This window comes from Leopardus geoffroyi, chromosome C3, assembly GCF_018350155.1.
Source record: "Leopardus geoffroyi isolate Oge1 chromosome C3, O.geoffroyi_Oge1_pat1.0, whole genome shotgun sequence".
In the NCBI taxonomy this organism is placed as follows: Eukaryota; Metazoa; Chordata; class Mammalia; order Carnivora; family Felidae; genus Leopardus; species Leopardus geoffroyi.
This window is the reverse complement of record NC_059338.1, coordinates 16,067,722-16,081,473: the sequence shown is the minus strand read 5'-3', so window position 1 is coordinate 16,081,473 and position 13,752 is coordinate 16,067,722. Positions and strand designations below refer to the sequence as shown.

Sequence of the window (13,752 nt, the reverse complement as noted above, 5' to 3'; positions counted from 1 at the left end):
TTGCCCATTTGTGAGCCATTGGAAAGGAATGCTTCCTGTATCAATGCTTCAAAGTACAAGTTCAATTGACGGCTCATGAACGGGGCATCAAAACATCAAAACAAAGGGACCCTTGCAGGGCAAATGCCTATGAGATAACCTCACGACTTTTGCTTCTGACTGCTTGCTCCAAGCTTAAGTGTTTCTTGACTCAATTTTTTTGTGTGTGAAATTTCAGGCCATAGTTTAGGCCCCCCTCCCCAATATCATAGTAATCAGATTCATCCCAAGAAGCACTTCCCAGGTAAGTTACTTCTTGGCAGACTGTTTCCAACTACAGATCAACATGAAAACGATTACTAAGATAGTCCAAGAAAAAAACCCTTGCTTTTGCTTTTTGTAACGCCGTTTTAATAAATAGTTTTCTTCTCTGGAGTCTGGTGCTATACTAGACAAAAGCCACTTTTACTCTCTATTTTCAGTCCAAGTCTTCTCTGGAAACAAAGTGAGGCATCAGGAGACAGCTAAGTCTGATGCTGCTCAAATACTCGACAAGAACATATATTGCAGAGAGAGCAGGAGTTATTTAGAACTCTTGGAACAAAACAGAAACAAAGATTGCACAGGCAAAGAACCTAAAAGTATCTGGGATTTCAGGGGAAAGATTCTTTTTCTTTAAATATTAATGTCCAGGCAGCTGTGGACCGTAATTCTTTGGCTGTAATCTTCTATTTATAAGAATGATTTTTTTTAATTTTTTTTCAACGTTTATTTATTTTTGGGACAGAGAGAGACAGAGCATGAATGGGGGAGGGGCAGAGAGAGAGGGAGACACAGAATCGGAAACAGGCTCCAGGCTCCGAGCCATCAGCCCAGAGCCCGACGCGGGGCTGGAACTCACGGACCGCGAGATCGTGACCTGGCTGAAGTCGGACGCTCAACCGACTGCGCCACCCAGGCGCCCCAAGAATGATTTTTAAAAGTATACAAAAGTGGTTGATGTTCTGCAAGTATTGATTTTTCATTTTGCAAATATCCAGGCACAAAGTTCTCCTCAGAGTTGGAAAAATGAAAATAAAATGAATTGTCGTATCTATTTTTGTAGGTGGGATGCTTGGTAGCTGGGGCACACGCAGTGTAAAGCAATGCATAGAACCACGGAAGAGAAGCTCCCGGAGCTGTTCCAGGGATACGATCACTGCCTGAGTTTGCTTCCTGTTTCGGTTCAAGAAACATGCTGCCAATCAATCCAGATTGCCAGAGATCAAGGCTGGCTTCATGGGTGTGTGACCTGTAGAGTACCCAAGATTCCAGGTGGTTCTAGGTGGGACTGAGGCTTGATTCCATGCTCTGGTTTTAAAAAATTTTTATGATTCTTTTTTGAAAACTATATTCTTTTCAAAAAAAATTATTAAGTTTTTACTTTTAATTCTAGTATAGTTAACATACAGTGTTATATTAGTTTCAGGTGGACAATACAGTGATTCAGCATTTCTGTACATTACCCAGTGCTCATTGTGGTGAGTGTACTCTTAATCCCTTCACCTATCTCACCCAGCACCCCCAATCCCCCCTCTGGCAACCACCAGTTTCTTTTCTATAACTAAGGATCTGTTTCTTAGTTTGTCTCTCTTTTTTTCCTCTTTGCTCATTTGTTTTGTTTCTTAGATTGCACATATGAGTGAAATTATATGGTATTTGTCTTTCTCTGACTGACTTATTTCACTTAGCATTATATTCTTTAGTTCCATCCATGTTGTTGCACATGGAAATATTTCATTTTTTATGGCTGTATATATTCCAGTGTGTGTGCACATATATAAAATCAAATTTTACATATATATATATATATATATATATATATATATCTCAAATTTTTTTATCCATTCATCTACTGATGGATACTTAGGCTGCTTCTACAATTTTCCTATTATAAATAAAACTGCAGTAAACACAGGGGTGCATGTATCCCTTTAAAGTCATGTTTTTGCATGTTTTGGACAAATACCCCACAGTGTGATTACCAGATTGTAGGCTAGTTCTGTTTTTAGTTTTTTGGGGAAACTCCACACTGTTTTCCACAGGAATGCACCAGTTTGCATTCCCACCAACAGTGCATGAAGGTTCCTTTTTCTCCACATCCTTGCCAACACTTGTTTGTTGTTTTTTTTATTTTAGCCCCTCTGATAGGTGTGAGGTGATATCTCATTGTAGTTTTGATTTGCATTTCCCTCATGATGAATGATGTTGAGCATTTTTTCATGTGTCTTTGGCCATCTGTATGTTTCCTTTAGAGAAATGTCTGTTTATGTCTTCTGCCCACTTTTGAATTGCATTATTTGTTTTTTTGAATGTTGAGTTGTATCTTAATGATTTTTGAACAAAGGACCCTATGTTGCCATTTTGCCCTGGGCCCTGAAAATGATGTAGCCATTCCTGCCTGAGACCTAGATGTATTTGACAGTCTGATTTTTGTACTCAATCAAAATGGAATAAAAACATTCAGACACTAGTTTCCTATTTAATATCTACTCACTCAACAAATACTTGTGGATACTTAATATGTTAAGTGCTACAATAGATGCCTATCACAGTATAAGTGATATAAGGGAAAACAGGAGGCTACTGACTCTGTCCTTAAAAAGCTTCACCTACTAGCTCAGGAATAAAGACAAGAAAAAGGATTTTGTGATAAAGTCTAATAAATGTCCTGAGAACCAAGTGTTGGATACTATGGAAGTACATAACAGAGTTATCTAAATGTAAAATCCCCTTATAAAGAATTTCCACATTTTGTGATATTGATGCTCAAAGTATGTTCTCCTTTTTTTTTTTCCCCAGAAATGATGGGTAGGATATCTGTTTCACTACACTAGAGTAGTGCATGTGGGCTACAACCTGCATTGTTAGGGCACATGCTATTTTAGCACAGGTTTTCATGAGCTTCTCAGAAGATGCAAAAGAAAGGCAGATTGTTCTGTCCTTGCTAACTTAACGCTGGTGGGTCTTCCTTTTTTTTTTTTTTTTTTTTTCAACGTTTATTTATTTTTGGGACAGAGAGAGACAGAGCATGAACGGGGGAGGGGCAGAGAGAGAGGGAGACACAGAATCGGAAACAGGCTCCAGGCTCCGAGCCATCAGCCCAGAGCCCGACGCGGGGCTCGAACTCACGGACCGCGAGATCGTGACCTGGCTGAAGTCGGACGCTTAACCGACTGTGCCACCCAGGCGCCCCGGGTCTTCCCTTTTTAAGTAAAATGCAATGATAAGCAACTTTTAATAGATTATTTTGAAAACACTTCTCCCTGAGTTAAGAGACACATAAGCCCTTATCAAATCTGCTGCGAAAGAGGACATGATTAATTCATTTTGTTCTCAGTGGCCCTAATTATTTAGTTAATCCTTTCTCCATCTCTTCTGCCCCAGTGCCCACACTAGGAGGACCATCCATAAAGCCGTGGTAACCTGAAGAGAAACAATGCCCATAACTGACATCCTGATTGTTCTGTGCAGGATGGTGGACCTGTTTAGGAATAAATGATATGAAAAGGTCTTTTATTGACAAGCTGCCATGTGCTGTTTGCATTAGCGAATATGAGAAGATGATGGCTGTTCCTCCTTCGTCCCCATGGTATTCAGCTCAGTGAGATAGCAGAAAATGCTTCAGTTTACTTAAAGCATTGATAACACCTCTAAATAATTAACTGAGGACTTCCTGTCTTCAATTACTTAATGCTTTTTTTAACATCTTGAGAGGATTATAAGCAATTTATGGATTTCACATGATGAGTGCCTTCACCACTATTCCCACAAAGCATTTACGGGATCATGTTTCTAAAGCTTTGAGGTAATTAAAAATAAGCATGGAGACAATGGGGCTGAGGCAAGGTGCCTGCTTTCCCTTCTGTCATTTCTAAGGACCTAGATTTCAGGCTCCAGAATGACTCCGGGTACAGCTTCATTAGCGTTTGACGGTTACTTAGAAAATGCCAACGTTTTGGAAATGATGAGAAAGTCGAAACATTTATCCCAGCCGGTACGGGCAGCTCTGCGATCAAACATTTGGGATGCGATGTAAAATAAATTTGATGATTTTAGTTCATTCCACGAACTCAATAAAACAGTCATTCATATCATAAAATACATCCATCGTGAATTTGGTCGGTCAGTGAACTACAGAACTGACTTTTTCCTGGCAGATAAGACATGTGAACGCTAACATACATCTCAGGTTTTAGATTACCTAACGCCTAGCACCATTGCCGTCCCATAGGAACCGCATATGGGAGGCTCTGTACTTGGTCAGGTTTTGCTGAACGAGAGTTTTCTTCTTCATTCAACAAAGACATATTTCTCTGTAGGGCTGTATTGCCTGAGTGGAGTACTCTCTAAATCTATTTAAACGGTACAGAGGGACAAACCGAATGAATTCCAAAGTCTTCTTTTCATTTTATGATCTTATAGAAAGCAAAATCATATAGAAAAACTTTAAAATATTTATCCTAATAAAAGAGAACTTCTGCATCAAGTTACGTGTATGCAATCCTCTCTGGGACCAAAATATTCATTAAAAATGACAATGAAAGGAAGAACTGGGGGGAGAGAGGGTGTTTTAAAGAAAAATCTTTCCAATTATTTTGTAATTGATGAGTCTATCAATCCTGTTGGTTTGAACATCTCGTTAGGGTTTAGTCTGTCAGCAAGTCAAGTCAATGCTGGTTTTAAAAAAATGCAAACCACTACAGCTCACAGTTCAAAGCCCATGCTGGCTCAGTGGACAGATACTGGGAGAGAAACATTCTGTAACACTGTATCCCAGTTTTTTTGGGAAACCTTTACTGATACAAAGTCTAAATGGCTTTCCACACTCTGTAATTGACACCTCATTTTCCACTCTAAGTCATTGTTTTGATTTCCCCCGGCAGCATTCTTTAGAGTTCTGCTGTTGAATCCTTTGTGGTGTATTTGCAATTAGTTCTTAACTTTTCAGTGTCCCCTATTACTGGGGGCTTCCTGAGAGCAGCAATCTTAGTTTAGAGCACTTACTGTACTACCTCCAACACAGCAAGTGGGCAACAGTTTTGTTTTTTGTTTTGTTTTTTTTTTTTTTTTTAAGAATGAAACAGTACTCTGATTTCCTTATAGATGGAGGCAGGGAATGCCTTGGGCACCCTGAGTATGTCACTTTCCTTCCTCATCTTTTAAGTGTGGATATTAAAAACATCCCCCACTTACAGGGATGTAATGAGAATCAAATGTGTCCAAATGGAAATGGTTCTTTAAAATTATAAAGCACAATATAAATGTAAAGTTGTGTTTTGTAAAACAACAGTATTTCAACTACTGGTGATCAATTTCACTTTCAGTGAAATGAGATATAAGAAATAAATTTAATAATCTGAATTGATGAGGGCTTTTTCCATCTGCATTATCATTGATCCAGCTCAGGACCTTCAGATAAGGAATGCAATGTGCGAGTCTGCAAATATTTATTAAGCACCTTCTGCAGGCTTATGGCACTTCTGGAAAACAGTGGTCAAGTCATTGAAAACATCTGTCAATGAATGCCTGCTTGTGTGTCAGGGAATTGTAGAATTAAGAGCAAATCACGATGAATTGATTTTTCCACCTACATAGTATAACTGGTTCCTTCTCTGAGGAAAACTCAGCCACACTCTTCCAGACCTTTCTGTGCTTCTTTATGAGTTTCATTACCTCTATTATCCATGCACCCTGCAAGGTACGGGGTCCAAAGAAAGAAGAACATTCACTCAGGAGGCCTTGGAGGGAACCTTCTGACAAGGGGGGTGGCGTGGAGTAAGTTTGTAACCTCTTGCCTATGGTCTCAGAATCTCAATTTACACAACTGTTTGCCATGATTCGGTAGATCCAAAGAATGAACTAAATTACTTAATCTCTCAAAGTATCTTTTTCTGTAAAATGGGAGTAATACCTCTCTTTCCCCCATAGGTCTGTAGTGCCTGCCAAGTGGCTCGTGTGAAATTCACTTGTTTGGCATCTATGAACATTTGTTTGGCATCTGTGAACCATGTCAAGGACTGTTCTAGGTGCCAGAAGTACCACATTGAACTAGGTAGAGAAGACCTCTGCCATTCTGGAGCTTACATCCCAGTGGGGGGAGACATAAAAAGCAAAGAAAAACCAAGCACTCTCAGGCAGTGAGAGGTCCATGATGAAAATAAGACAAGGGCATGTGGTGGCGTATTAGAGAAACTTCCTTAGACTGGGGAAGTCAGAAGACGCCTCTCTTCTCTTCAGAAGTGACATTCAAACCAAAACATGTTAATTATTATTATAATGACTTCTAGTAATTATCTGACATTATACTATTATACTGTACCATTATATTATTATGAAAGTTAATTATAATAAATGCTCTAGCAATAAAAATAATACAATTACTATTAATTAATGTTCATAATAACAAATTGTCACAAACAGTCACCTGTCAACTATTCTGTGTATTAGTTACCCACTCAGTAGATAAACGCTCGCCTCTGGCTGATTTCACCCTGTTCTCCAGTGCATTCTTGGCTATCCCAGTCCCATTATCTATGAGTATATCCTTGGGGAATGAAAATGCATCTTACCGTTTGTCTGAGAAAAAAAAAAGTTAATACTGATGCAAAAACCCTACACATAATGCATATCAAAGCCAAATATAAATTATTTCTGAAGTTATCTGCTGTTGTGGCTTATTGCTGCCAGTGTGGGCTCTTCTATTAGCATGGATAAGTGGGACCTGACCATATGTCAGGAGAACACGTCCTTTCGAAGTGACCTCATATATCAAATGCACACCCCTGGGATGCTTTGCCCCCCTAACCACAATGACAGACTCTTCCGGTAGGTTTTCCTTTTTTTTTTTTTTTTTTTTTTTTCACCTGTGACCGTATGCTGCCTCCTGTCAGCGGTGCCACTGTAAATGAGACCTTTCCCAACCTGCCTGAGCTGGTACTCTTTAATGACGCCATTTGGCTTCTCGGGGACACTCCAGCTCAAATGCAGAGACTCCGAACTGGGTGCTGTGACTCTTGGTGGCTGGACACTCTGTGGACTTCCTTGGGTAGTAGCTGCAACTACCTGAAAACATAAGAGTTCAACAGCAATTTATGGTAATAGTACGCTAGGTATCCTGATCAATGAGAATGTCACTTTTGTTTTAAAATGTTGTTGTCTGGCCTGGCATATCATTAGCAGGGGCTTGGAGAAACAGTCTCCCCTTTTTTATGCTTTTCCTCCCATCCTATTTAAACAATGAAATCTGACCTTGAATACATTCCATAAGTCTCAGACTACCATTTATCACAACAGGTTCAACAACAATTTTGATGACAGAGCACAGCCCTCAGTTTAAGCAAGGAAAATCTGGCTGGCAGACTGTCTTACTAGAGAACTCTTGATAACTCTCTTCCATATGGCTCATCAGTGTCTTTGCATTTTAACAGCCTGATTTTGTACATTTTAAGCACCAGTAAATATGAAGCAAAACCCACATCTGAACTTGCTTGCATATAATATGTTTTGAACAGTATAAATGGGCAGGTTGGGTTTTTTTTTTTTTTTTTTGGTATTCTTCCTGTGATAACCCAGGATGACTTAACAGTGCCCGTGCCAGTGTTCTAGAAAAAGAACTGAGTAGACAAGGAAAAAAGGATCAATCCACCAGTCATGCATTCAGCATTATCAAAATATAATTTTGAACAAAAGTTAGCTGCATTTCTTTTTTCACAGAATTAACTCTGCTTTCACTTTTTAACCAATTGTTCTGGCATCTGGTAGACAGGAGCTGCACCTACGTAAAAAGAGCACAGAATTGTTCCAGGAACGTTCGGACCATAACTTTTGATTGGGCCAATCAGCTGCCATCTGTCTAAATTGTGGCACGCTCAGAGATGTTTCTGGAGGTCTGTTGAATAAAAAGCTGCGCATATGCACTGCGGCTGATCCATCTGACTGAATGTTTTACTTGGATGGTTCCGGCACAGTGTGCGAAGATGATGCTCTTCTAAAGTTGTAACGGCGTGAAAGGAATCAGAGCTGCTGTGTGTTTGTTTCTCCTGAGTTTACTCTGACTAGGTTGGCTTCTGTGAAATGACTCTCTCTGTATTTTCCTCCTAAATTGTTTGACTGTTTCTTTCCAGTCTCATCTGTGGGCTCTTGCTCTCAGGAGCGCTCCCAGTGTTCATTGTGTTCTTGTTTTTGTCTCTCTCTCTCTGTTCTCCTTAACGGCTCTATTCAAACTCCTTGCTTTCTAGATCTTTCTAGATCTAGAAAGATCTTTCTAGAAGATTCAATCACTTTGTAATCCAGCTTCTGACTGGATTTTCACTTGAGGTGCCAAATAATAATTCCTTCCACCACTCTGCTACCTGCTCCTTCTTTTAAGTACATTTTTATTTTATTTTATTTTTTTTTTAATTTTTTTCCACGTTTTTATTTATTTTTGGGACAGAGAGAGACAGAGCATGAACGGGGGAGGGGCAGAGAGAGAGGGAGACACAGAATCGGAAACAGGCTCCAGGCTCTGAGCCCTCAGCCCAGAGCCTGACGCGGGGCTCGAACTCACAGACCGCGAGATGGTGACCTGGCTGAAGTCGGACGCTTAACCGACTGCGCCACCCAGGTGCCCCTTAAGTACATTTTTAAAAGCTTTTAAAATTTGAATCTTACTCTCTACGTTCAGATTTTCCTTTAACTTTTTTTTATTTGCTAGCAGAATGGCACCGTGATCTATAATTTGCTCAAGCTAGATCTCTAATATATCCATGATCCTTTCCTCTTATTCCCCTGCGTATTGTTGACACCAAGCCCTGCAGATTTTGTCCCCCAATATCTGTTGTATCTTCTTGACGTTCTCCATTCTGACCCCTGTTGCATGAATTCGGGTCCTCATCATTTCTTGCCAGGTTGTAGCAAGAGTTTTGGTATCAGATTATTTTCTATGCCAGGCTCTTTTGCCCCTTTCTCTGTTTTTCAAGAGCAGGTCATCCTTGTTGTGAAGTGACGGTTAAATAGAAACCCTTTTAAACTGAAGAATGATTTGATAATTATTATGAATTTATGGAAGATCATCTAAAAATAGTTGGCAGAGGAATAATGTGATAAAAAAGGGTAACACTGGTTCAAGTTTTCTTTTCTTTTTTAATTAATGAAACATTTATATTTGCATAAATTTGATAAATTTCAGCGATCTCTCCTCTCAGGCATGAGGATTAGTAGTCGGTTGAGATGGCACCCTACTTAACACTGCATCGGTGGGGATATTGTTTTCTGCCGTTGGAAAAATCATTCACGACCTGGATATCCAGATGGTCTTCATCCTGGCTACTTCTGTCTGGAGTTTAGGTACCTGCCCTTACCTTGCTGCTGACGGCACAGCCAGCAACCGTGCATGCTTTCAGCTGGTATGAATATTCCTGAAATGGTTGAATTCCCTTCGTATCAGAGAAGCTCAGTGATGTTCCTTGAAAGCATTCAATTCCATTTCGGAGAAGAATGTAGTAAATAATAGGACCTAAAAGAGGCAGAGAAATGCCCAGATTTGAGTATCATACCCTTTTAACTATTTGCAAACAACTTAACATGTCTTGGAATTCTAAGGAAATGGGATAATATAGCATTATTTACTTTTAATTTGCTATTGTTTTTGCTGTGTTCGAGCAATGACATGCACTCTTACCGAAAAGAGGGACTCTGGACACAGACAATTAAAGAGACATATAAATGTTTATTTCCCCCTACTGCCAAGCAAAATTACCTTCAATATTAAAACTATTTTGTTTTCCTTTAACAGTCTTCGTTTGTTTGAAAGAGCTCAGATGTATTCTAGGATTCAAGAAAAAATTGGGGGACTAAAAATGTGCAGGTCCTATTTTACAAAAAGGAAGATCAGTAGGCACATACCTACAGTTCCTTTTACCAGCAAATAATTTTTAATGGTTAGATGCATGCCTATTACATGTAGATTACACTCATTTCAATTTCCTTATGAAGTTACTGGATTATGTTATTTCAATTTTAAAAATGGCTTAATACCATTTGGTTGTATAGGCTTCTTCCAATTTAAGACTATTACATCTTCAAGATTATCCATTTTGGTCCACGTAGGGGGACTCACTCCTTCAGGCACATCTTCTTTGGTCCTGGCTCTAATAGCTTTGCTGAATCCTCGCCCATAGCTATTCCATGCAGAAATTCTATACTCATACATCATGTAAGGCTCCAGGTTCACATCTGGAAAGGGAGAAATTGAACACTGAGACTTTTGAAACATTTTTGCTGTCTTACCATCCTATTGAAAATGAATATCAAAACTTGTAAACACTTAAAAATTAATGCTTTAATCCTGTTGTGTGTGAATAAAACTCTAATAATAATCTTAATTTTCGAAATCAGAAAAAAACATTTTCTGTGTGTATTAGATGCAGAGATATGGAATTGCACAGAATAGAATTCACCTTTTCTGAACAAGCAAATATGGATAATATGGATACATGAAAGGAATGACTGAAATCCAAAAGCACTAGACAGGGGTGCTTAGGTGGCTCAGCCGGTTAAGCATCTGACTTTGGCTCAGGTCATGATCTCCCTATTTGTGAGTTTGAGCCCCACATTGGGCTCTGTACTAATAGCTCAGAGCCTGGAGCCTGCTTCGGATTCTGTGTCTCCCTCCTTCTCTGCCCCTCCCCAGCTCGCACTGTCTCTCTCTCAAAAATAAACATTACAAAATTTTTAAAAAAAGTAAATGATAAAATAAATGAATAAAAGCACTAGACTAATGTACATTGGATGTTAATGCTTCACAGGTTTGTATATACTTTATTTCTATATGAAGCAGTTTCACGAACATACTTTCATAATTTTAGTATGATAAATTTTACCAATTATTACATTGTTCATATTACATTAAATTATTATATAATGTAGTTATTATGAGATACAGGACTTGAAACTTAGCTTATCAGGGCCAGTGGATATAAATGAATGCACAGTCCACTACATACTTACTTCCCTCTTTCACCAAACCAGAACGGAAACCCAAACCAAAAACAACAAATCTAATTAAAAGAAGAAAACCTGGGGCGCCAGGGTAGCTCAGTTGGTTAGGCTACCGACTTTGGCTCAGGTCATGATCTCACAGTTTGTGAGCTTGAGCCCTGCGTTGGGCTCTCTGCTGACAGCTCTGAGCCTGGAGCCTGCTTTGGATTCTGTGTCTCCCCCTCTCTCTGCCCCCTCCCCTGCTCACACTCTGTGTCTCTCTGTCTCTCAATAATAAATAAACTTTAAAAAAAAAAGAAAAGAATAAAACCAGACTACTGAGTGTTTTGCACTGGCAAGAATTTTATTAGATAACCATCCATGTGATCCAATGGTGTCCCAAAAGTCTCTGTTCCGTTTTAAGCTTTAATAACTTCAGAAGCACAAATGCTACAAATTTATTTTTTTAAAAAATGGAAAATTTAATTGGGTAAATGTTTTCCACTTATTTAATTTTGTGAATTCGAATACATTTGTACGTATTTGTTTTTGTATGGCAGTTTCTAGATGACTTTTCTCAGATGGAAAATCAGAAGAGTAAGTCCTCCTCTTCGGCTCTCTGGCCACCTGCTGTATCTCCACTGGATGTGGGGTTGAGTCTCCATCCATCCATGTGGGGTTTTTGACCACATTTTCCTTATATGCATTTCCTTACTATAAACCCTGATCTGCCTACTCTATAGAATTAGTATGAAGATAAAATGCAAGAAGTTATGTGACAGAACATCGTAAAATAAATTGGTATAAAATAGAAGGGATTATCTTCTGTCTTTATTTTCTCTGGTCAGAGGGCGTCTGCCACATATTCTCTGTGATGACCACTAGTGGGTTCCCATATATGCCTTCTGTCCTGGTCAGAGGCTTCTTGGCTAGAGTCTAATTTTTCCTGTTTTCTTTGCAGCTTGGGGGTAGTCATGTGACTCAGATCTCAACAATGGAGGAAGCATGGACGTGATAGGAGCGTCTTGCACGTCACTTTCTAAGAGGAAATCACTTGCCTTCCATTGACATTCTCATCCCCTCTTGATGGGCTGGACACAGGATGTTGCAGCAACCCAAGCTGCACCATGTGAATGACGACAGCACCGGAAACATCATGAGTCATAAACTGGAGGGAATCAGGGTCCCTGAATGACCTAGTGGGGCAGAGCTGCCCAGACCATTCACCGGCCCACAGACGGTCACTATATTTTTGGATCAATTCGCTGTAGCAGATTAAAGTGTTCATTGCTAATAACTGTTATTCCATACCCTTCAGGCCCACATCTTCATTTCCAATTTCAGTTGTGGCAGCTCCCCATGCTGTGTTTCTTATTCTTTCCTCTATGGCATTTCGTTCTTCTCCTTTGTACTCGCTCATCACTTATCCTCATTTCTTTGTTTTCCTGTGAGGCCCAGTCTTTCAAAGATGCCCCTAGCCCATGAAAAGAATTCTTTGTTTTCTTTACGTGTAAGGAATCATTGTTGAAATTTTGCCTTCCCTCAATAATCTCTCTAATTTCTGAGTTTTTTTTTTCTTTGCCAGAATTTCCAACTCTTTAAAAAATGTTTTTTAATGTTTTATTTATCTTTGAGAGAGAGAGTGTGAGTGGGTGAGGGACAGAGAGAGAGGGGGACAAAAGATCCAAAGCAGGCTATGCCCAATGGGGGGCTCAAACACACAAACTACAAGATCATGACTTGGTGACTACACCACCCAGGCATCCCTCCAACGTTTTATTTTTTTAATGTTTATTTATTTTTGAGAGAGAGAGAGCATGAGCAGAAGAGGGGCAGAGAGAGACAATCCCAAGCAGGCTTTGTGCTATCAGCACAGAACCTGACGTGGGGCTTGAACTCACCAACTGTGAGCTGTAGTCGGATGCTTAACTGAGCCATACAGGTGTCCCAAACCCAACTCTTTTTTTTTTTTAAGAATAAAAAAAACCCTCTTTTTATCTCAAAATTGTTTTGTTATATGGGGCTAGTCTTCAAATAACAGAGAGTTTTGCTTTTGTGGGGATTATGTTTGTTCAATCCTTACTTTTTAATTTCTTTAATGTCCCATACATATTTGTTTTCAATCATTTCTTCAGTGGACAAGTAATTCTTCAAAAATGCATACACATGGTTGTGACCTTCCATTGCCTAAAAAGCTTTAATTTCCACTCATTCTTGCATAAAGACAACCTGCCGAGTGTGGCAATAAAGGCCTTCATCATCTGACTCCTGCTGTTTGGCCTTATCCCCATTATTTTTTCTCTCCTACACTGTGCTACATTCCTATCGAGGTTCTTGTTTTTCACACCTCCTGGGGTTCCTTTCACTTCCTGTCGCCCTCTGTGCCTGCCTTACCTTCCTTTCACCTGATGTTTCTACTCGTCTTTTAGTTCTCAGCTCAGGCATCACATCCTTCATAAAGTCTTTCCAACCTCTTCTGTCTGCGTTAGGCGTCCTTGCAATGCTCTCTGCTTACTCTGTCACAGCTCTTACATGGACATCGCTTCTCACATTACAGTACTTACATATCTGTTCTCTGTCCATTCATAGAGGCTGCAAATTCCTGATGGGAATTCTTATTTATTTGTTTTCATAGCTGTTGGTCTCAGGGTAGTGACTGGTTGTTAGTACAAATTTAATACATAGTTTTTGATAAGTAAAATGATCGCATGCATGAATAAATTTTGGTGAGCCCTGGTGTTGTTTCACTTTGATTGTAAATTTCTAAGAAAG

General features: G+C 39.4%; 1 protein-coding gene across 3 annotated transcripts in view; it reads right to left on the bottom strand.

Moving 5' to 3' along the window:
- USH2A (usherin) overlaps nt 1–13,752 on the bottom strand; it is a 742,577-nt gene that overhangs the window by 145,770 nt on the left and 583,055 nt on the right. For all 3 annotated transcript variants that reach the window (XM_045455771.1, XM_045455772.1, XM_045455773.1), the window contains exons 53-55: nt 10,039–10,236; nt 9,363–9,517; nt 6,885–7,083 (exon numbers count right to left, since the gene is read on the bottom strand). In XM_045455771.1, the coding sequence (XP_045311727.1) occupies nt 6,885–7,083; nt 9,363–9,517; nt 10,039–10,236 (552 nt within the window). The remainder of the gene's footprint in view (nt 1–6,884; nt 7,084–9,362; nt 9,518–10,038; nt 10,237–13,752) is intronic.